Genomic DNA, 24,800 nt, shown 5'->3' with positions numbered 1-24,800 from the left:
ATACTCGAAAATACGAGTTTTTTGGGTAAGATAATAGTTTAAAAAATTTTAGAAGTAGTTACGCTCGGAACTATGTTATAGAACTATAGAACTCATCGAAAACTATAAAATTCAATGGAGTAAATTTCGAAAAAATGGTATGATATGCTGACTTCGCGGGAAGTTAGCATATCATTTCTTAACTTCCGTTATTTATATTAAATGACCAGAACTATTGTTAAAATTTATCAGGAACTATAGAACTCGGCTGTATGCAAAGAGAACTCCACTTTTTTCTGATATGCTGACAATTGATATGCCAACTTCATACACATTTGAATTTAACAGTTTTTCTCGATCTGAAAAAAAATCCCAAGGACAAATTTAAATTTTTTTATGAAAAGGAATTAAAAAAGACGAATACTTTCACATCTTGAACATTTTCTAATTTTAGAATTTTCCAGATGGGAGTAACGATTTTTAAAAAATTGGTCTTTTTCGAACTTTAACTCTAAATAATTCCCGAACAGATCAATCTCTGGTTTGTGCCAAAAAATTTCTTTTTTTATGTCCTTTCAAACAATATGCTACAATATGGGGAAGTTTCATTTGAAATTTTTGAGTTAGGATCCCCTTGGAGTGTTTCCTTGGGGGAATAACCCCCCAACCCCCTTGAAAAAGTATCCCCTCGAAATGATCGAACACGTATTTCGCGATTTTTCATAATTTTGAGCCATTTGCGAAAGGGGATGGGGACAGACTCTATAAACATTCTGACACTCCCTATAAATTTCAGTCTACAATTGGACTACCGTGCTCTTAATTTTCATCTATATTTAATAATCATTGTTAACACATATATAGAAAATAAGCAAAAGTAATGATCAAAATATATACAAAATATATGTTGCTGTTATCTTTTCTTTTGATAGAAAATATAATATTAACGACCGATTACTTTGCCTATGTTATTCCAAATGTTATAATTATACGAATTTTGTAGTATATAATTATATTTTCGATCAAATTTACAAATTGCGGAATAAGGTAAGATATTACATTTTATTTTATCTCAAAATAAATTTATATTCAATATTAATTAACTGCAATAATTTAATCTAATATCGATCAATATGCTTTATTTTTGGAGATCGTATCGATGTCTAGAAAAAATCAAGGAATTTCTCATGACTACATCGTGAGAAAGCGAAATCAACTGCACATGCACGTAACAATGTATTTCTGTTAAAGAGAAGTGTGTCGAGAGCTAATACATACATACAAACATCAAGAGAAATACGAGATAATTCATGTGGGACCGTTTGAACAACATTGTCGTACGCGATTGCGAATCTCGTATCCGCATTCCGCCCGTCATCAGTTCCGAGTACAATTTAAACTGTCAGATTTTTCTGTTTGAATGTTTGTCTTTGTGCGATTAAAAAACGTATTGATTTTGATTTTAACATGAATCAGAACGCAAGAACAGGATATTTTAAGATAGAGTAATTAATATTTTATAGATAAAAAAACAACAGGTACATGTAACTGTGCATATATCTTAAAATAAAAACTTTATAAAAATGTATCAGCGCAGATATAAATTCTTAAGCTCAAAGAAAATTTCACGATTTCACGTTTGATTTGAATAATATTGATTTCTCTTGTATATCAAAGATAATTTATGCACGCATTAGCACATAAATCTTGATAACCCTATCTGTCGCTTTTGTAGCATTACACGCTCAATATATCATCTTTTTAGCTTGATAAAGTTGACTCTGCAGTCAAGCTAGAAAAATGTCTCCTGTCTGCTGTCTGTGCAAAGTTTATGCCGATTGACTAAAAGAATAGTACTGACATCGTATTAAGAAAATATAGTTCAAAACAAAATAACTGAATATGTAAAAAATCAAACGATAAAAATGTATATACAGCTTTCCCTAACAGAAAATTTTCAAATTCAAATATTCGAGCATATTTCAAAAATATATGCCATTTATTTAAAATAAATAAGATTTAAAGTAAAATAGATTCAATAAAATTTATTTTAGATAATAGAAAGTTCAATACGCGATATATATCATAAATCAAAATAATAACTAATGATATTAATAATGAATTAAAAGAATTTTCACTTTCTAGCAAATTTCATGATGTATCGCTCGTAATTGCGCGTATCCAAAATACGTAACAAAGAGAATATAATACAGAGATACTATCTAAGGAAGCAGAGAATACATTTTCGGATCCTGCTTTCAAACAATGTAACTGAATTATACATAAATTAGTGTTACAACGGTTACGTGTCGATCCATCTTAATGCTTAATTACACCTTAATGCTCAATTAAGAACAGTTAAAAAACAAGCATGGCTTGTACGTGACAAACAATGAAACAATGCACAATAGTTACATATGAGAATTTTCTGCAAAATTGTGGTGGCAAATACATCCAAATAAATAGATCAATATAACACTCTTTCTTGTATAATGTTTTAATTATAAGTACGTAATCTTAATTTTTCGAAAAATATTAGGTGTACAACTTTGCTTCCGCCGTTTTTTTTCCGAAATTCGAGACTTTATTGTAAAAAACTGGTTATACATTTATGATTCGTTTTGAAATTGCTTGTTGAGTCACTCCCAATGATCGTGCCAATTCTTTTTGACTTTGACTCGAGTCTTCATTAAGTAATGCCTCCAATTCTGCATCTTCGAAAACCTTCTCTCTTCCACCGCTATGCCGGTCTTCGATGTGAAAATCACCGTTCTTGAAGCGTTGAAACCACTCACGACACGTTCTTTCACTAATAGCGGCTTCACCATAAGTATTTGAGAGCATTCGATGAGCCTCAGCCGCAGATTTCTTCATATTGAAGCAGAAAATTAAAACCTCCCGCAAATGACGAGAATTTGGCTCGTAAACTGACATTTTCAATCGAGAATAACTTTATGATGCAGACACAAATCGACTAATGTTTCTATGGGGTTATGTTGACAGATGCCCAAGTTTATTGCATGATGTCTATGATCTATTTATTTCGACCACTACTTACCGCTAAAGCCATCTATAGGAAAACGGCGGAAGCAAAGTTGTACACCTAATATTTTAAAAATTTTGTTGATATTTTCTGTGCTTTCACAAAATAGTTTTAAATGAAGATCGTTATATAAAAATACATTATGTAGCTATAATTATATGTAAAAAAAGAACAAACATTTGTATTTTAGCAAAAAAGAACTATTTTATTATCGTTTTCTATTTTAAACTTATTTTATCATTAATTATTTTAAAAACTTATTAATTCTTTTTTTTTATATATGAGAACTTTTACACAGATATAATCACATTTATAATTGAGATAAAGTTTATTGTTCCACCCAAATAAACTATACATATAATACAAGTTTGTCATCGAAAAAAATAATTACCGTTCAACTGGAATAGATGAAAATCATACAGAAAGTATATCATGCAAAATGATAGAAAACATAATTTTATACTATCCAGTTTTAAGTTTCGCTTCGTAATTAATACCCTGTGTGGCGACTTTGTGTCTTTGTATGCTAACATACACAAAATATGCGCGTGTCTATAATGTCGTACGATCGTTAAAGTGACTTTCCCTATTCGATATGAGTTGCATGTTGCTTAGCATCCCGTTATAGTAGATCTTGATTACCCTCGAAGAAAAGTATGTGATTAATTCGGGTCGGTAGTTGTTCACCTCAATTATCTTTACAGAAATTGTACTTATTTTCACGATTTGTTTTTTATTCTCATCGAAACCTAATTTACTTTACCGGTATGAAGTTAGCACCTCATATTCAAAAGTTTTATCAAGAGTTCTATTTGCAACCCAAATAGTTCAATAGTTCCTGATAGGTTTTAAAAATAGTTCCGGTGAAAAACCTAAAAAAATTAAGATTTGAAACTGTAAAAACATAAATAAAAAAGTTCTGACCACTTTTAGCAGATAACGTGCCAGCTCTGAGATTCAAAAATTATTTTAAAATGTTTAGAGGCCGGAATTATTACTAAAACTTATCAAAAACTGTAGAACTCTTCGAGAACTATAAGATACGATAATTTAAATGGCATTTCTCGCATTTTGCGGTATCACGGGAAGTTGGCACTTCATATTTTCAAAATAAAATATTTTTAAATTTTTTACCGTAACTATTTCTAAAACCTATCAGCAATTGTAAAACTATTTAAGGTGCAAATAAAGTTCATGATAAAATTTTCGATTTTTGAATATGAGGTGCTAACTTCACACCGGCATTTATTTTACACAGTACACTAATTTATTTTGTCATGAATATATGTGGCTATGATAAATTTCCATTATAACAAAAAATTCGTCCAATATCTTACAAAAATAAAGAAATAAATGCATAGAAATTTAGTATAAGACGTCTTTTTAAAAACAATATGAATATAATACACCGATACAAATATAAAAATTTTATTTCAATTATTTCCAGCAAAATTTGCAAAAAAATCAAAAAATCAAAAGCAAAAAATATGTGTTTATTTATTTTTATAATGTACGGAATGTATTACATCATAATGCAGAAGCCATTTTTAAGATATATTCTTTGATAAATTTGAAATAAATGTTTTCTTGATGATACAGCACTGCCACCCTAAAAAAAGTAAAATAGTAACTGCTTTTTGATAGAAAAAGCAACAAAAAGTAACTTTTAAATATTAAAATAGCAATCAAAATGACACTGTGCATTAAATTTTCATAGTAATTAAAGCCATTTAAGCAAAAAAAATCTGTTTGGATTACCTAACATATAACAAATTAATAAAATAATTAAATTTAATAATTAAATAAATAGTGCATTTTATGAAATATGTGAGTAAGTAACAGTTGTTATCAGACGAGACAGCAAAAATATAAATAGAATTCTTATGTTTTACAAATTTCATGTCAGCTCAAGAAAAAAAGTGACTATAGTGATGCATTTTGGACGATGCACACACACACACGCGCGCGCGCGCGCAAATATACAGGGTGTCCTAGACCACCCGTACGCCCCTCTTCTTTCAAAAACTAAGCATTTTAGAGAAAAACATTTTGAACAAAAATCATATGGTTTTGAGGGGAACATAAGATGGTGTCATTGGTTTGACCTTGGATGGCATCGTTACGGTCAAGTCAAGGACATCTTTAATTTCTTAAATGGAATCCCCTATTTTTTATTGCATATTTTTATAGTTTATGTCAAGAGCTTTCCAAAACACTATAATAAAGTATTTTTTTATTAAGTACTTTTTGAGTAATTTTATATTTTAATCTGACATATTTTGATATAAAAGATTAAATATCTCGTAAAATATTTAGTTTTCGATAATCTTACCGTAATACTTTTATATACAGAATAATGAGATAAATCGATTAGTATAAAAAATAATTGTTTTTAAGAAAATTATTTACAATGTATTTTTTAAAACAATAATTTGTTTTTTTGCACTAATTGATTTGTCTCATTATTCTGTACATAAAAGTATTAAGATTATCGAAAACTAAATGTTTTACAAGATATTTAATTTTTTATATCAAAATATGTCAGATTAAAATATAAAATAACTCAGAAAGTACTTAATGAAAAAATACTTAATTATAGTGTTTTGGAAAGCTCTCGAGGCAAGCTATAAGAATATGCAATAAAAAATAGGGGGTTCCATTTAAGAAATTAAAGGTGTCCTTGACTTGACCTTAACGATGCCATCCAAGGTCAAACCAATGACACTATCTTATGTTCTCCTCAAAACCATACAAATTTTGTTGAAAATGTTTTTCTCTAAAATGCTTAGTTTTTGAAAGAAGAGGGATGTACGAGTGATCTAGGACACCCTATATGTATGTATATGTATAACGGAGTCGACAATAATCTAAAAACATTTGCTAAAGAAAGATTAACTTCAAATTAGTCAAAGAATCCATTCATAAAATAAATTCCACATGTATTACAATACATTTTGTACAATATAATAAAAATAATCTCTTATATCCAACTATACAGAGTGTCCGTCCATGAATGTCCGAGCAAATATCTCACAACTGATTGAAATTACAATAAAGTTTAATAAAAATGTATAAAATGTATTTTATATCAAAATATGTTAGATTAAAATATAAAATAACTTAAAAAATACTTAATTAAAAAGTACTTTATTAGTGTTTTAAAAAGTTTTCAAGAAAAAGTATAAGAATATGCAATAAAAAAATAGGGGGTTCCATTTAAAAAAACAATGATAACCTTCATAACTTGAAAAGATTAGGAGTAAAAAAAATTTTACATGCGCTTTATCGCAGACTAAAAACTGTGCTAATTTCTCTTATTAAACTTTGTAACTTCAATCAGTTGTAAGATATTTGCTCGGATATTTATGGACGGATACTCGATATATAGTTTTCCTGAAAAGGTAAAATATCGAAGTATTTCTGACTCGATTTTTATTTACTATAATAGTATTACGAGTATCGGTAGCGCACAAAGCACACTACGTAACGTTATTATGCTAGTTGAATAATCAAAAAAATCATTGGGCTCTAAGGCTCCAGCATGAAGGCTTACTTTTGCAGTGACTTCGTTCCGCAATTGCGTAACGCGTATACCACACGCGACTTTTCGTCCGCGTAATCGCGGATCATCGCCCCAGAGTATGCTGGACCAGGGCGAGGGTGGCTGGGATGCTGGTAGCGGGGGAAGACCGTAATGTAGAGAAGTTTTCTGCTTCAGCACAATCATGTTTCGCAATGTATGGACAAGAGCTTTTTCACGATACGCAAATGAGTGCGACTACTTAACCTAGTGTCATATTGGTACGATCGATTTTGTTCCAAAAGTTTTTAAACGAGAGTTATAAATGAATATTCGTAATTACGATCAAGTAATAACAGATTGCATTCTTGTACAATGTTGTAAACAATGTTGTGAACAATGTTTTAAACAATTATGATTGTAAAAATATTTATCGTTTGTATCAGTTTGCGATCGTCTTCATTTTCTTGATCTATTACTCTTCGATATAATTCGCACGAAGAAAATGCAGCAATAATTATAATGTTATCAATTGAAACAACTACATATATCTCAGCTTGAAACTAGGATAGTACTCTCACCGTTTAAAATAATTAAAATAAAAGAAAAAAATCGGTATGTCGTAAACCGGTCATGTAGATTATCAATTATAAGTAAGATCCATTAAAATTCAACTTAATTATCTCTCAAACAGTTGTATTCGATTATATTTCAACTGACTACGTAATTTGCCTCACGTATTGCTTGATGCGATCATTTTTCAATAATCTAATGATTTCAACGTGAAAAAGCGGTAATCGAGACCGAAAACAGTACAAAGAAAAAATCGTGCTTCGAGAGGTAAAACGCGATAGTATATTTATTCGCTTGACGAGCTATCCGTCGAGTGGCGGCGGACCAACTGAGTCGGTCGTCATCGTTGCACCGAGGAGAGCTCCAACACCAGCTCGCTGGCTTAATATCGATGTGATGTTTCGCATCGGATCGGCAGCGCCTCCGCGACGTTGATCGTCACCCCTCGAAGCGCGGAGGTCGTCGCGATGACGCGAGCGAAAGGTCACGCCGTAGGTAGATAGCCGGAGCCAAAGGCAATGCATATTCCGCACGCATTTGCGGAATATGCATGTTAAAGTGCAAAACAATTAAAAAATAACCGATGCGAAAATCAGATACGACGCGACCACAATCTTTTGCAATAAATTTATCATTTACTATCTGCGATAACTAATGGCTTAACGATATAATAAAGCAGTAAAAACCAAGTTGTAAGTAAAGTTGTAAAGCAGAAATATCAAAATTTTTGAAAAATTCAGAAAATTTTTGCTCTTCCCCGTAATTCACTTTTATTAAAATTTTAAGACAAGCAACAAATTTAGTTTCTTATATATTTCGATAGTATATTGTCCACAGATTATTTTAATACCAAAAACATGCGAGCAACAAATTCTTTTAGTTAATTTATATATTAGGAAAGCGCGTCATATAGGGTCCGCGGCGACAAAGTATCGATTTTTAATACTTTAAGACGAGCAACAAATTCAGTTTCTTATATATTTCGATAGTACATCGTCCACAGATTATTTTAATACCAAAAACATGCGAGCAACAAATTCTTTTAGTTAATTTATATATTAAGAAAGCGCGTCATATAGGGTCCGCGGCGACAAAGTATCGATTTTTAATACTTTAAGACGAGCAACAAATTCAGTTTCTTATATATTTCGATAGTACATCGTCCACAGATTATTTTAATACCAAAAACATGCGAGCAACAAATTCTTTTAGTTAATTTATATATTAGGAAAGCACGTCATATAGGGTCCGCGGCGACAAAGTATCGATTTTTAATACTTTAAGACGAGCAACAAATTCAGTTTCTTATATATTTCGATAGTACATCGTCCACAGATTATTTTAATACCAAAAACATGCGAGCAACAAATTCTTTTAGTTAATTTATATAATATAAGAGCGCGTCGTATAGGGTCCGCGGCGACAAAGTATCGATTTTTAATACTTTAAGACGAGCAACAAATTCAGTTTCTCATATATTTCGACAGTATATTGTCCACAGATTATTTTAGTACCAAATATATGCGAGCAATACATTTTTTTATTTACTTTTACTCCGCGCAAGTGAATGGTACGGCGCGGCGAGACTGAGTATATAGTGGTATTAATTAAATAATATACTTTTTTAAAAATATTTTTATGTTATTTTAGAGCAACAAAATAGCAACAAATTCTAGTGTATTTTATTTTTTGATTCGAGCTTTATATATATTTTTTTCACTATGGGGGGGGGGGCTGGCTTAATGTCAAGCTAGCACCCCCCACTTTGAATGTAAATTCCTGCTAAACGGTTTGAGCAACAAAATTCGGACTACGGCAACTAATTAGCATATAATTAGCACTAAATTATTTTACGTATTTGACTTAATTTGGCGTTGGTGGGGGGGCTAACTTAATATGGGTAGCATTTTTTGAAGTAAGAGAAAGATATAACCTAATGTTAAAAAGCAAACGAATAAAATTGCAGTGCATCAAAATATTGGAGATGAACCTAGGTCAACATGCCGCAAAAATGTATAATAAACGAGTGCTAAAATGTACAGAGAAAGAATTGTGGAATTTCTTTTTTTAAGTAAGTATATTGAGATATATATGTTGTAATGTTTTATATAGAATTGTGATATATACATATAAATATAATATTTATATGTATTTATCAATTTTTCATCGAATTTATTTTACATTAGTTCAATTCATTCATAAACATTTTATAATTTAACTTGACATGCCAGCAGAAAGCCACATTCCATCAACTTATTCGGCGCATGCGCTCTAACATATGTACAAGTTTTATACATAAAAGTTGGGTACATCTCACAGCAGGAGTTCATAGTCTAGTATATTATATAGAAATCTGTGATGAAATCACCTTATGAAATATCTAACAAAATAACCGCACCATCATAATTTAACTCTACCTCTCTCCCCTCCCCCCTCTCTCTCGCTTATTCTTCCTCTTTTTTAATTTAAAATAAAGTATCTTTTTTTGCTTTCTCTTTTTATTTCTCTCTCCATCTTCAAATAAAATAAAATAGATAATATTAATAATTTTTAATAATATTTCTTAATAATATTTAGCAATATGTTTAATAATACTAAACAATATTATTACCTGATGTTATATTTATTCTCCTTCTTTTTTCCTTTTGTCTCTTTCTCCCTCCCACTCTTTTGCTTATACTTTCTTTTCTTTAATTTTCTCTCTCTCTCTCTCTCTCTCTCTCCTTCTTCGTCTATAAATATTTAAAAGCTTATTAACTATTATAATATTCAATAATTTCAAAACTTTAATATATAATTTAAAAATATTTAATACTAAAATTAAATTTAATAATATTTAATAATATTTATTAATACAATATTTCATAATATTTAACATTATATTTAATATTAAATATATTTTATTCATATATACTACACACGCACGCACGCACGCACGCATACACACACGCACGCACGCACGCACGCACGCACGCACGCGCGCACGCACGTGAGAAAAATGTTTCAATCAAAAGTTGTGTGACTTCAAGGGGACCATAAGATGGGGGCCATAAGAAGATTTGACCTTGGAAAATCATTTCAAGGTCATGTGAAGGTCAACTTTAAAATCTTAAATAGAAACCTCCATTCTTCATTTAGTATTCTTGTAGCTGACATCGAGAGCTTTCCAAAACATTATAATGAAGTATTTTTTCATTAAGTACTTTTTGAGTTATTTTATATTTTAATCTGCCATATTTTGATATAAAAAATAAAATATTTCATAAAATATTCAGTTTTCGATAATTTTACCGTAATACTTCTATGTACAGAATAATAAGACAAATTAATTAATGCTAAAAAAAACAAATTTTCTTAAAAACAATTTTTTTTTTATACCAATTGATTTGCTCATTATTTTTCAGTAATGAATGTATATTATTCTATTATTATGTATATTATTCTAAATTTTTTTTAATGATTCTACGTATAAAGGTATTGAAATAAACATACGTACTTGCATGTATACGGGTATGCATGAGGATGTGTATGTATGTGTTTGTGAACGAAAAACTACATGAAAAACATAATAAAAAAAAAAACGGGGTACAAAATCTGAAACTTTAGATTTTGATGGTACGAATTATGTCGCGTTGTTTGTACAAGTAGCGATTGATTCTGCTCGTCGCGAAGGGTACTTTACTCTTGAGACGGATAGAAGTCGGGGGTAGTTTTCGAAGGAACGGCGGGGGTACAAAATTTGAAACTTCACATTTTGGCGGTACAAATTATGCCGCGTCCAGTATATAAGTAGCGATTGATTCTGCTGATTGAAAAGAGTACTTTACTCTTGAGCTTAATAGGGCTAAATTCAATTGGGGGTTCTTTTAAGCATAAGGGCTAGATATATTAAGTTTATTTGGGTGGTACAAATTAGTACAAATTCAGCCCATTCAATTTCTAGTCTTATTTTTATTTTTTCGTTTTGTTTTAGTTTGGTCCTGCTAGCTTAATTTGATGGTAGCAGCGCCACGGTTTTTTTGAAAATGGCACGAGGTACAAAATTATTATTATTGGTACAAATTAGTACAAAATGGGTACTAAATAATCTGATAGATCCAGTTTGATTCTGCTGATTTAGTCCTGCTAGATTAATAGAGGTACCCGAATGAGTGGCGGTGCTAGCTTACCTATAAAAGTAAATGAATGAAAAGTACATGAACGCAATAGTTGCTGTTATTATTTCGGTCTTAAAATGTTTTCTTAATTTACTGCTTTTAAAATATATAAAATCGAATTTATTGCTCAACGTTTGACTTAGAAAAATCCATTGATCGTATGGCGGTGGTAGCTTACCTACAAGAGTAAAGTACATGAACGCAATTAGTTGCTGTAATGATCTTGATCTTTAAATGTCTCTCTAATTTGTTGCTCTCAAGATATACAATATTGAATTTATTGCTCCATATTTGACTTAGAAAAATCGACCTGAAAGAATGGCGGTGCTAGCTTGCCTACAAGAGTAAAGTGGATAGTTGCTGTTATTATTTTGGTCTTAAAATGTTTTCCTAATTTATTGCTCTCAAAATATATAATATCGAATTTATTGCTCAACGTTTGACTTAGAAAAATCCACCGAACGTATGGCAATGCTAGCTTACCTACAAGAATACATGAACGCAATTAGTTGCTGTTATGATTTTTGTCCTAAAATATTTCTCTAATTTATTGCTCTCAAGATATACAATATCGAATTTATTGCTCAACGTTTAGCTTAGAAAATCATAGAAGATAAAAAATCATAGAAAAATCATGTAGACATACTAGCATCAGCCACACATTTGAGTGTCTGTGAAGTTGGCACGATGTTTTACGAATTTCAAAAAAATATTAAGAGTTCTAATAGCACTTTTCATAGTTCTACAGTTCCTGATAAAAATTAAAAAAAGTTCCGCATTCCTTATATCAAAAAATCGAAATTGAAAAAATGTGTTAACTTCGCGAATCTAGCACAATACCGTCCCCTCTAAAGTACTAAAATGCATTGGATATTATCATTTTTGGCAAGAGTTCTGCATAGTTCTCTTCAAGTTCAGCACATATATGCAATTTCAGATCGATATTCCGCCAATTAACAATTTTTAATCAATTTTTAATATCCACGCCTAGCACGACACTCTTCCCTCTAAAGTACTAAAACGCGTTGGATATTATCATTTTTGCCAAGAGTTCCGGATAGTTCTGTTGAAGTTCAACACATATATGCAATTTCAGAGGGATATTCCGCCATTTAACAATTTCTAATCAATTTTTAATATCCACGCCCAGCACGACACTTAGTCAAAATGTGTCGTGCTGATGATTTTCCGTAGTTCTAGCAGTAGTTTTCGACGTTTTCTATAAGAGTTCTATATTATAGAAACATTTTTACAGAGAGTTCCGATTGTTCACTATTTTTTAAATAATTTTTAGTAATTATCGGCATAGAGCGCTTATCTTACAGGACACCGCACTGAGAAAAAAAACTTGTTAATTAGACTAAATTCGTGCAACTAATTACTATTTCTTTGTCTTTTTTTAATTAAAATATTTAAGTCAAATCCGATATATTAAATCTAACATGATGTATATTTGACTTAAATACTTAAATATTTCAATTAAAGAAATATAAAGAAATAGTAATTAGTTGGACGAATTTAGTCAAGTTAACAATTTTTTTTTCTCAGTGCGCGCTTTGCAAAAGACGCGCACTTAGAGTTACAGTAACAAATTCTTTAGTGTAATTTGATGAAAAAATATACGGCGTTTTTCTTCAAATCTGCGAGTGTGCATGTGAAAAATTTTCACTAGGTGTTGTACTGGACATAATTGTCAAAAATTGTTTAAAAAATAATAAACAATCGGAACTCTCTGTAAAAATATTTCTAAAACATAGAACTGTCAAAAACTACCGCTAGAACTGCGGAAAATCATTGGCACGATACATTTTCACTAAGTGTCGTGCTGGACATAATTATCAAAAATTATTTAAAAAATAATAAACAATCGGAACTCTCTGTAAAAATGTTTCTAAAGCATAGAACTGTCAAAAACTACCGCTAGAACTGCGAAAAATCATCAGCACGACACATATTCACTAAGTGTCGTGCTGGACATAATTACTAAGAATTATTTAAAAAATAGTAAACAATCGAAACTCTCTATAAAAATGTTTCTAAAGTATAAAACTCCTATAGAATTGTCGAAAACTACCGCTAAAACTACGGAAAATTATCAGCACGACACATTTTGACTAAAAATAAGTGTCGTGCTGGACGTAATTACTAAAAATTGTTTAAAAAATAGGAAACAATCGGAATTCTTTGTAAAAATGTTCCTAAAGTATAGAACTTTTATAGAACTGTTGAAAACTACCGCTAGAACTATGAAAAATCATCAGCACGACACATTTTGACTAAGCGTCGTGCTGGGTGTGGATATTAAAAATTGTTAATTGGCGGAATATCCATCTGAAATTGCATATATGTGCTGAACTTGAACAGAACTATCCGGGACTCTTGCCAAAAATGATAATATCCAACGTTTTGGTACTTTAGAGGGGAGAGTGTCGTGCTAGGCGTGGATATTAAAAATTGATTAAAAATTGTTAATTGGCGGAATATCGATCTGAAATTGCATATTTGTGCTGAACATGAAGAGAACTTTTTCGGCTAAAATAATTGTTTAAAAAATTTTCTAATTATTTCCTCGATCAGAACTCTTTGGAAAAGCAATGTACATGCCGAGAACTACACGAGAACTAGTTTATAATAATCAGAACTTTCGAAATATACGGTCAGCATATCACCTCTGTACTCGAAAATACGAGTTTTTCGGGTAAAATAATCGTTTTAAAAATTTTCTAATTATTTCCTCCATCGGAACTCTTTAGAAAAGCAATGTACATGCCCAGAACTACACGAGAACTAGTTTATAATAATCAGAACTCTCGAAATACGGCCAGCATATCACCTCTAGACTCGAAAATACGAGTTTTCGGGGAAAAAATTGTTTTATTTCATTTTATGAATATTTTTTACTTTTAGAAGGCAGAACTCTTCTTAGAACTCATGTAGAACTACAAATCTTTTAAATTTGAACAATTATTGATAAGGAAAATGTCGTAGGACGAAATGATATGCTGCATGAAATTAGCATATCAGTTTGTCCTGAGGCATTTTCTTTGGTTTAATCGCCAGAACTATTTGTTTAAACTATCAAGAACTCTAGAACTATTGAAAATAAAGCCAGAACTCTTAATTATTTATGATCTTCCACGAAATGATATGCTAGCTTCACACACACTTATATTTTTATGTACAAAATAATGAGACAAATCAATTAGTGTAAAAAAAAAAAACAAATAATTGTTTAAAAAATACATTGTAAATAATTATATACTTTTTCTTAAAAACAATTTTTTTTTATATTAAATGATTTGTCTTATTATTCTGTACATAAAAGTATTACGGTAAGATTATCGAAAACTAAATATTTTACGAGATATTTTATTTTTTATATCAAAATATGTCAGATTATGATATAAAATAATATATTTTCGCTAAATGTCATGCTGGATGTAATTATCAAAAATTGTTTAAAAAATAATAAACAATTGGAACTCTCTATAAAAATGTTTCTAAAGAATAAAAATCTTATAGAACTGTCAAAAACTACCGTTAGAAAATCATGAGCGCAACATATTTTCATCAAATGTCGTGCTGACCTATAGAACTATGAAAAGTTATTAGAACTTTTAGTTTTTTTTTAAATTCGTAAAACGTCACGTCAACTTCACAGACACCCCGCAAGTTTTGTGAAAACCTGTATGGGGTGGATGGTGAATTTTAACAAATGTTGACGTGCCTTTAAAGGGTCGATGAACAAATTTTTGACTATTTCTGTTTTTATTTGCTGACTGTAATTTTTCGTCACGGAAAAAAGTCCATTTAAGGACTGAAAGGTTTGTACTATTCATTTTGTGCTATTTATATCTTTATGATTTGCGCTTTTGTTTTTTAATTTTAATTTTAAGAGTTTCCATCAAGACATAAGCGTGCGGTTATTATTAAGTTATTTTTTTGTTATTTACGCCTTTGCTCCTTAAGCCAATTTATTTATTTGCTTGTTGTTATTATTAATTATAACTTAAGATATATATTGACAATTGAATATAAAATCGAAAACGATTTTATTTGAGAAATACATTCTACCAAAAATTTAATATATTTATTATAAAAATTGAGTTCCATTTGTAAATTCGTAAAAGTATAATTTTTTCCTTAATTAATTAAGTATATTAAGTATAAATAAGTATAATTTTTTTCTTTAATTATTAAAATTTTAAATATTTAAAAAAATATTAAATAAGAAGTAAAGAAATTGTTTATAAAAAAATAAACATACAGTCAAATAAAAGGACACATAATGCGAATGTTGTCCATAAAATAAATTATTATATATATTATATTAATATTATATAATATTTTTTATATATAATATTTATATTAATATATAATAATTATATTATCTTTGTGATTAGTATTTCTTTTATTAAATAGTAATTCTTATATTAATTTTATTATAATATAGATTATTATTATTAATATTATTACATAGTATGTACAATAACATTTTTACATTTAAAAAATCTAAAAATTGATAGTAATACTTGATTAGTGTGATTATATATTATAATTAGAATAAATTTTTGCAACTATGCCATATGATTTAACAATCAACAATGATATCCGATAACAAATCAACCATTCGACAGATTATTAATTGGAACGACATTAATCAAAAAAATAATTTCACATTTGTCATCTATTGCATGGTTCTACCGTTTCAGGAAACGAAACCATGAAATTATCATTCGCATACACTATTATCAGCGCTACGGAAGCGCATAATCTCACTCATCTATGACATGAGAAAAACTCGCGCTATCCAACTTTTATCTCGTCGCATACTTCTTCGATATCGTGAAAGTATCTTTGCGAGCAATCAATAAATACGAGATCGCTAAAAGATAATTGAATTACAAAATCTTCGACTCTACGTGAGAGAAATCTATCATCAAATACGATCGTGCGAACAGAAAGCGAAAGTAATAAGCGGGAAGCGAATTATCGTACGGCACAATCTTTGCCGAGACGCATCATCGAAGCTCCGCGTATCGAGGACAAGCGGCATAAAATCGTGGAATTTCGAGCGAGAGCAATCTCCACTACTTATCTACCTCCGTTACGTTTGTTTACGCTGTTGTAGCCTGTTTGTTTCAGCGCGCTTTCCATGCCGGTTGAAGATATAGCATGTCGCGAATACAGCAGATACATGTGTACGTACTGCGTACGTAGTACATACAGGGGAACTTGGAATTCCCTCGATTCCCATTCTCGTTCGGCAGAGCACTACCAAATAAGGTAGAGACAGCCGGACGGCTGACTCTTAAGCGAACCGAGTTGAATCGAACAAGCGAGGGGGTCAGCGACGTAACAACAATCACGTTCCCTCGAAACGGCGCGATTATACGTGCGTGCGTCTCCGCATCCGGGAAAGATATATATATGTATACGTGTCGAAAGAGAAGGAAATACAAAAACTCACCGAGCTCTGCGGGGAACTGGACACGCTCGGAGAACGTTGCACCGTGACCAGCGCCATAGCGATGAGATGCCGCACAACCGCCGTCACGATGCACACGACAAATCGCTCGAATACTCGCTGCTCTCGCGCGCGCACGTACGATCGCGCCGTCAAGAGCGCAGAGAAGCCGTCATTTTTCGCGCACCTTCGTCGGTATCACGCTCACGGCGGCCATATTTGATACAAGCCACAGCCGACAGCCACACCGCGCACGCTCGCGCCGTAAGTCTGGTGAATTATCCCTCCTCCCCTACCTACCTGCTCACCATACGCCGCCATTCGACGCGCAGGCGCAGGATACATGCGCCGGATGATAGACTGCCTTTTATCGCGTGTTTACGATGATATCGCGAATTCTCTCTCTGTATTTTCCACCGACATATAGAATGGATTGCTGCAGCCCTATTCTGTAACTCTTAACTTTTAACAAATTCGCTATCGTTACGCGTCGTTGCGCAGCTATTTTCCAATATGTTTCAGCTGCGCAACGACGCATAACGATAACGACATCGTCGTTACGAAGTTAGAGAATAGACCTACTGGGGGTTGATCGTGTATCTTAAAACAATGTGAAAATTACAAAAATGAGGAAATTCATTAGAATATCTATGATTTCATTTGTCGAAATCTAATAAATCTGTTTGCTTTTGTACTCTTCACTTTGTTTTAAGATACACAATCGTTTCTGATGGTAGTGAAAGGGGAGCCGCACGAGTAGAGTGAGAGGCAGATAATATTATGTCACGTTTTGTCTCTTTCTAATAAAGCTTGATTGGTTGGCAAAAAATCGGCTGCTCATCCAATCAGACTTTATTAGGAAAAGACGGAAATAACCTTAAGGTGCCATTACATGGCAACATCGAGCATCGAGCGTCGAGCGTTTGCGTCTACACAGAAATCATTGCGCAGGAATTTGAATGAGATAGATTACAGCTTCGTGCTGCTAATAGCATGATGAATGATATGAATTCGCTCGAGATAAAAATAATTATGTTCTGATACACATTACTAATACTGAAAATTGATATTTATTTACATTATACACAATAGATATTATTATTAAACAAAAAATATATAAAACGTTACTATCCCCTAGTAGAATATTAGAATCTAATCAAAGATTAAGAGATTTAATTTTGATAATTCTTTTTCTGCATGTTTATAACATATTGCTCCTTTAGATCATGTCCTACTTTTAACAATAGTTTTTCAAACTATGTCATTTTGTCATTTGTGAATCCCTTTTCGTGTCTTATTTATTTGAATATTTCAACCATTCAAAATCTCTTGCTGCATTTGTATTTTTATTTTATTTTAATTTACTACACTGCCAGAGTAGTAACGTTTTATAATACATTTTTGATTAATAATAATAACACACACATATATATCTGTTATATAATAAAATAGACGAAATAAATATAATTCTGGGCAACAATATTCTGCGCAAACGCTTAACGCTCAACACTCGACGCTTGACGCTACCATGTAAAGGCACCTTTATATTTATTTTGTCTCACTCTACTCGTGCACTTCTTTCACTGCCATCAGCAGTCCCATAGACATAGGGCCCGGGCACATAAAAAAACTTAAGCAGTAAAGCGGCGTCTACAATAAGATTTTAAGCTCCAAGCCTTAAAAAATTGACTAATTACAGTCAAGTATTCTTCTCATACTTGACTGTGATTGGTCAACTTTTTAAGAGGATGCCGGACTGTCCTGTTTTATCGGCCATAATAATTATATTTTCATACATCGGAATTTTTTTATTGGTTACATGAAATGAGAAATCCTTTTCAACGATTAAAGTATATACATCAACAAAGTGGGAACCTTGCGCTTTTATATTAAAAACAAAGAAAAGCTAAAAAATTACAGTTTGTTATCGGCTTTTTGTGTCAGGTCGTAACAATATTTGCTTAATATAAAAGTTGTGCAGTTTGTACGTACAAAATAAGATAGGTTCCTACTCGGAAATGCATAAAAGAATATAAGTGAACGTTTAAAAATGTATTTAGAAACCTAGTAAAAAAGATCTTGGTTTATAAAACTTTTGTGCATATGTGTGTGTGCGAGATCGAGGCTTAAGAGTAAAACAGAGCAGTAGATTAGTTGCATGATGTCGCGATAGACGGAGTTGCAATCTTACACGACAAGGACAGACATAATAGTACTATCTTTGTCTCTTTCATGTGTGAGAGAGTAATATACATGTACGCACTAATATTATTGCCGCATCTTTTCTGTCTCGATCATACGCTCTGTCTCTTTCTAATCGCTCGCTCGTTATGTACTACATATCGCTTAACTTCATGTTCCTCGCATATTCACTTACGCGTTTATTCGCGCTTCCCTCTTTCTCTCTCTCACTCTCTCTTTCTTTCTCTCTCTCTCTCTTTCTGCTCGTTTATTATTGTATTTTTTAATTCCTATTATTATATTATTTTTACTCAACTTTTATTCTTTTTATTCTCGTCTCCCTATATGAAAATAAATAAATTTATTTATTTATTTTAATTTTATAAAGCATAAATGAGATACACAACAAAATAAGTTATTTTCTTTTTCTATTTAACTATAATTAAATACAACACATGTACATATAAAAATACACATAATTAAATACTTTTTCTATTTATAAGATATACAATATCTCATTTATACTCTATAAAATAAAGATGAATAAATTAATGATTAAATTAATAATTATTATTATGTAGGAAGAGGAGAATAAAAAGAATAAAAATCGAATAAATAAGAGAATAAAATAATGAAAAAGAAAGAATACAATAAAGAACGACCAAAGAAAGAGAGAGAGAGAGAGAAAGAGAGAGCAGCTTGAATGAACGTTTAAACGAATATGCGAGGAGCAGGGTTGGGAAAGTTACTTTATAAAAGTACCTCGTTACCGTTACCGTTATTTTTTCTAAAAAATAACTCGTTACCGTTACTCGTTACTAATTTTAAAAAGTAACTCGTTACCGTTACAGTTACTAAAAAGTAACGAGTCGTTACAATTTCCGTTACTTTTTTACAATACAAACTAATAAATTATTTTGCATAAGAAAAACTTTTAAAAAATTGTAAGCAAAAGATTTCATTCAAGGTTTATTACAAAATAAATGATTAAATTTTATCGAAATTCTTTATTAATTTTTAATAAAATTTGTTGCTCCATAGTATCATCATTTAAATGCCCTCTTTGTGGTGTTAATACAGAGCCACCGATGCTAAACATTCTTTCTACAGATGCACTGCTTGGTAGAGCTGTATTATATTTAATAAAAAGTTTTTTAAGTTTTGGATAGTCGTTTAACATTTCTATATTACAATTATTTGATTTTAAAAACCGTTGCAATTCTTCTTGTTCAGATTCATTTTGCACCGTTTTTTGCTCAAAAATGAAAAAATCATCGTGATCGTCAGATTTTCCAGCTTTTGAAGAATTTTCAGTTGATCGGATTCCCAATAAATCCTCCAAGTAATTTTCAGCACGTTTTCTTTTTTCTCCGGTTAACGAGTTTAACTTAAATTTTGGATGTAAACATGCTGCTATTATTAATTCTTTTGTTTCAAATATTGTAAGAAATCTAAAATCAAATATAGTAAATTAAGTGACATTGTTTTATTGAAATTAATACTTTTGAATCAATAGTTTAAAATAAAATAATATTTTTCAATTAAATCCTTATTTAAAATTAAATAACATATGTATTAATCAAATTAATAAGTTATCTTTTATTTAAACCTTGCTGAATAGCTTCAACTAATGAATGGCAATCTATAAGGTCAGATTTATTGAGATTTTCTAATTTTCGTTGCAAGGTACTTAGAACTGGTAGTAAATGAGAGCTCTGCTTTTCCGAAAAGATAAAGCTCTCATTGGATATCGCGCGTCGCGTCATCGCACTGGTCTGCAAGAGCCATAAGTTGATCAATCACATTCAAGCATTTTTACAACATAATAAGAATGCTAATTGGTCGATTTGCTTACGGCTTTACGGTTAAGATAAAAATTTTATCACGCACAATAGCAAGAATAATATCTTAAATAAATCAAAAAATTTGAAAAAAGTAACGATAAAAGTAACTGTTAAATTCGTTACTCGTTACCGAAAAATGTAACGAAGTTACTTTTTCCGTTACAAATAAAATTTGTAACGCCATTACCGTTACAGTTACCGAAAAAAAGTAACTGTAACGGTAACGGCGTTACAAGTAACGCGTTACTTCCCAACCCTGGCGAGGAGCATGATATGTATATACGTATATATATATACCCAGATAGCAATTTGTTAACAAATTGTCGCCAAATTGGCATCAAATTCGCTCAAAACTTGGTAACAAATCCAGTGCCATCTGTGTCCGCATTAAGCTTGTGTTTTGGTGACAAAGCTTGTTGACATAACCTGACAGCAAATTGACGGCAAAAACCGAGCAAAGCTTGACATGATTTGACACCAAATTGATGGCAAAAATCGACCAAGATCTGCGCAAGACAATCTGATAGCAGATTGTCAGCAAAAACCGAACAAATTCTGCAGCTTTTGGCCATTCATATAAAAGTATATATTTAAATAGATTTAAAGCCTTGACCCTAAGTAACAAAATGATGATAAGTTTTGGTCATAAAATGACCATTAGATAATTAGACATTATATAAAATCATATATTAATATGTTAAAACATATAAGTAAATTCAAATAACTTAATTTATAAAATTAAGGATCTTTTTGGACAGAAATTGTTTTGAATAAGTGAAAATCGAACAATTATCTGTCCGATTTGCCAAAAATCAATTCAATATCTGAATTTCCTGTATAAGAATTATGTCAAAAATTGAACTGATAGAAATATATATATTATAATATTATTAGCATTTTGTAGGCTTTATATACACTCATGATAAGAATTTGAATACGGGTATAGATAATGAATAACGCGCCGCATAGCGATAAGCGACTGAACTATTTTATAATACTTTGTAATAAGCTGCAGATTTTGTTCGGTTTTTGCTGCCAATTTGCCATCAAATTGCGCACTCTAGATCCTGCTCAGTTTTTGCCGACAATCTGATGTCAGTAATGTCAGCAAGCTTTGCTCGGTTTCTGCTGCCAATTTGCTGTGTAGTTATGTTAGCAAGCTTTGCTTGATTTTTGCCGGCAATCTGCCAGCTTAATCGGTAATAACAACTCTTGTACCAAATTTGTAGCCTTTTTGCTGACAATAATTTGTAGCAAGCACTTGGCAATATCTGTTAGAACAGACCTGGCTGACTGGGTATATATATACCCAGTCAGCCAGGTCTGTTCTAACAGATATTGCCAAGTGCTTGCTACAAATTATTGTCAGCAAAAAGGCTACAAATTTGGTACAAGAGTTGTTATTACCGATTAAGCTGGCAGATTGCCGGCAAGAATCAAGCAAAGCTTGCTAACATAACTACACAGCAAATTGGCGGCAGAAACCGAGCAAAGCTTGCTGACATGACTGACATCAGATTGTCGGCAAAAACTGAGCAGGATCTAGAGTGCGCAATCTGATGGCAAATTGGCAGCAAAAACCGAACAAAATCTGCAGCTTATTACAAAGTATTATAAAATAGTTCAGTCGCTTATCGCTATGCGGCGCGTTATTCATTATCTATACCCGTATTCAAATTCTTGTCATGAGTGTATATAAATCCTACAAAATGTTAATAATATTATAATATATATATTTCTATCAGTTCAATTTTTGACACAATTCTTATACAGGAAATTCAGATATTGAATTGATTTTTGGCAAATCGGACAGATAATTGTTCGATTTTCACTTATTCAAAACAATTTCTGTCCAAAAAGATCCTTAATTTTATAAATTAAGTTATTTGAATTTACCTATATGTTTTAACATATTAATATATGATTTTATATAATGTCTAATTATCTAATGGTCATTTTATGACCAAAACTTATCATCATTTTGTTACTTAGGGTTAAGGCTTTAAATCTATTTAAATATATACTTTTATATGAATGGCCAAAAGCTGCAGAATTTGTTCGGTTTTTGCTGACAATCTGCTATCAGATTGTCTTGCGCAGATCTTGGTCGATTTTTGCCATCAATTTGGCGTCAAATCATGTCAAGCTTTGCTCGGTTTTTGTCGTCAATTTGCTGTCAGGTTATGTCAACAAGCTTTGTCACCAAAACACAAGCTTAATGCGGACACAGATGGCACTGGATTTGTTACCAAGTTTTGAGCGAATTTGATGCCAATTTGGCAACAATTTGTTATCAAATTGCTTACTGGGTATATATACATATAATCTTTATGACAATTTATTATTATTTATAGTTATATTTAGTAATTTATAAATGAGAAAAAAAATTTGATATATTTTATCTTCTTATGTTACCAAACATTTGCATATTTATATAAGCTTGCCTATATTTATAGAAAGTAAACTTTTTTTGAAGCAAAAATTTAGAAATTTAATTTTTGTCGTAAAATATTTATGAATAATGGTTTTATGTATCGAATTAATTTTAATCAATATGAAAATAATTTTTTTATTTGGTTAGAGAGTATTCATTTATAAAGATGCGCATTTGTTTTTATTATTACGCGTTAGTTGTAGCATGCATGTATGTAAGTATGTAAGTATATATGTATGTGTCGGGAATAAGTCGACCTCATACAGCACCGAAAGATTGCAGAAATGTTGCATAAACCTTGCATTGTAACATTGTAATATTACATGGAAATTGCGAAATGTTTCTGCAATGTTACTGCAAGTCTGCGGCAACGTTGAAATGTCCGCCCTTAGAAATATTACAATGTAATATTACAGTAATGTTACGGTGCAATGTATTTGTAATATTGAAATGCGTTGCTACAAATATGCAGAACGCTTTAAATTTGATAGATAAACTTTGAAAATATATAAAAACATCCAAGAGAAATAAGAAAAAAAGATTGTGAATTTACGCAATTACGAGTTTTTTCTCTCGTGGATGTCTTTATATATTCTCGAAGTTTATTTATTAAAATCTGAAATATCGTGCATATTAAAAAATTATTATTAAATTTTTGGTTTTATATAGGAATGGAAACTATTTAACAATTTCCTGTTATCTAGTTAACATCGCTATTTTATAAATAATCTACAAGTTTAAGAAAATAGTAATGATTAAATAATTTCATTCATAAAAGTTAAAATTTTACTTATATAGATATTAGACTATATTTTACAACTTAAGTAAACAATTAACGAATAATTTTAACTTTTTTGGATATTTATGTATCCGATTACTGAACAATCAGTTCAATATCTGAATTCCCTGTGTTGGGATTGTATCGGATAAATTAAACTGATAAAAATAGTTATATCCTAGACAGCGCAAAACATCCTCAGGATCATCCTAAATATGTCCAGGACGGTTCAGGACATTTGTAAGATGTTTTAAGATATTATTAAAAATATATTTATAAAAATTTAATATGCATATATAATTATTTTTAGTTGTGTAGCTATTTAATATAATTTAGAAATCTTAAGTATTATAATAAGTATTAATGTCCTATAAATGTCCACTGGATAACCCTTGGATGTCTGTAGGATATATCTGCCCTGTCTATTATATTGGATGTCTTTTGGATTTCCAGAGGACATATACATGTGCAATTAATTGTTCACATTAATTTCGTTTAATATTAATAATTGAATTTGATGCGCACATTTTCATATGTGCAAAATTATTATTTATTTAATATTTCATGAGAAATGTTACTGTTCGCAACATTCCAAAAAGTTCGTTTGTTTACCGCTATGCGACACGCGAACTTGTATTTGAGATTTGGTCATGAGAATTATATAAAATAAAGCTTGCAAAGAGCAACTGACAGGAAATTACAAATGTAATTATTTTCTATCAGTTCAATTTCTGATGCAATCCGAACATAGGGAATTCAGATATTGGATTGTTTAGAAAATATTACACAACTCAAACCCGGGAGCCAAACCTAAAATATTCATG

At 30.9% G+C, this 24,800-nt stretch overlaps 1 protein-coding gene across 2 annotated transcripts in view; it reads right to left on the bottom strand.

Moving 5' to 3' along the window:
- Positions 1 to 16,954, bottom strand: part of Ssh (Protein phosphatase Slingshot) — a 189,840-nt gene extending 172,886 nt beyond the window's left edge. Inside the window, exon 1 of one of the 2 annotated variants that reach the window (XM_070313834.1) lies at positions 16,743 to 16,954. In XM_070313834.1, the coding sequence (XP_070169935.1) occupies positions 16,743 to 16,799 (57 nt within the window). In that variant the 5' untranslated portion in view covers positions 16,800 to 16,954. Of the gene's footprint in view, positions 1 to 6,575; positions 6,843 to 16,742 lie in introns of those variants that run through there. The other variant, XM_070313832.1, reaches the window with a different exon arrangement.
- Between the last annotated feature and the right edge of the window lie 7,846 nt (positions 16,955 to 24,800).

The sequence above is a fragment of the Polyergus mexicanus genome, unplaced genomic scaffold (assembly GCF_030449975.1).
Source record: "Polyergus mexicanus isolate NDT 795.1 unplaced genomic scaffold, iyPolMexi1.0 SCAF_25, whole genome shotgun sequence".
NCBI lineage: Eukaryota > Metazoa > Arthropoda > Insecta > Hymenoptera > Formicidae > Polyergus > Polyergus mexicanus.
The sequence above is the reverse complement of the archived record's forward strand: the minus strand, read 5'-3'. Positions and strand labels throughout refer to the sequence as shown.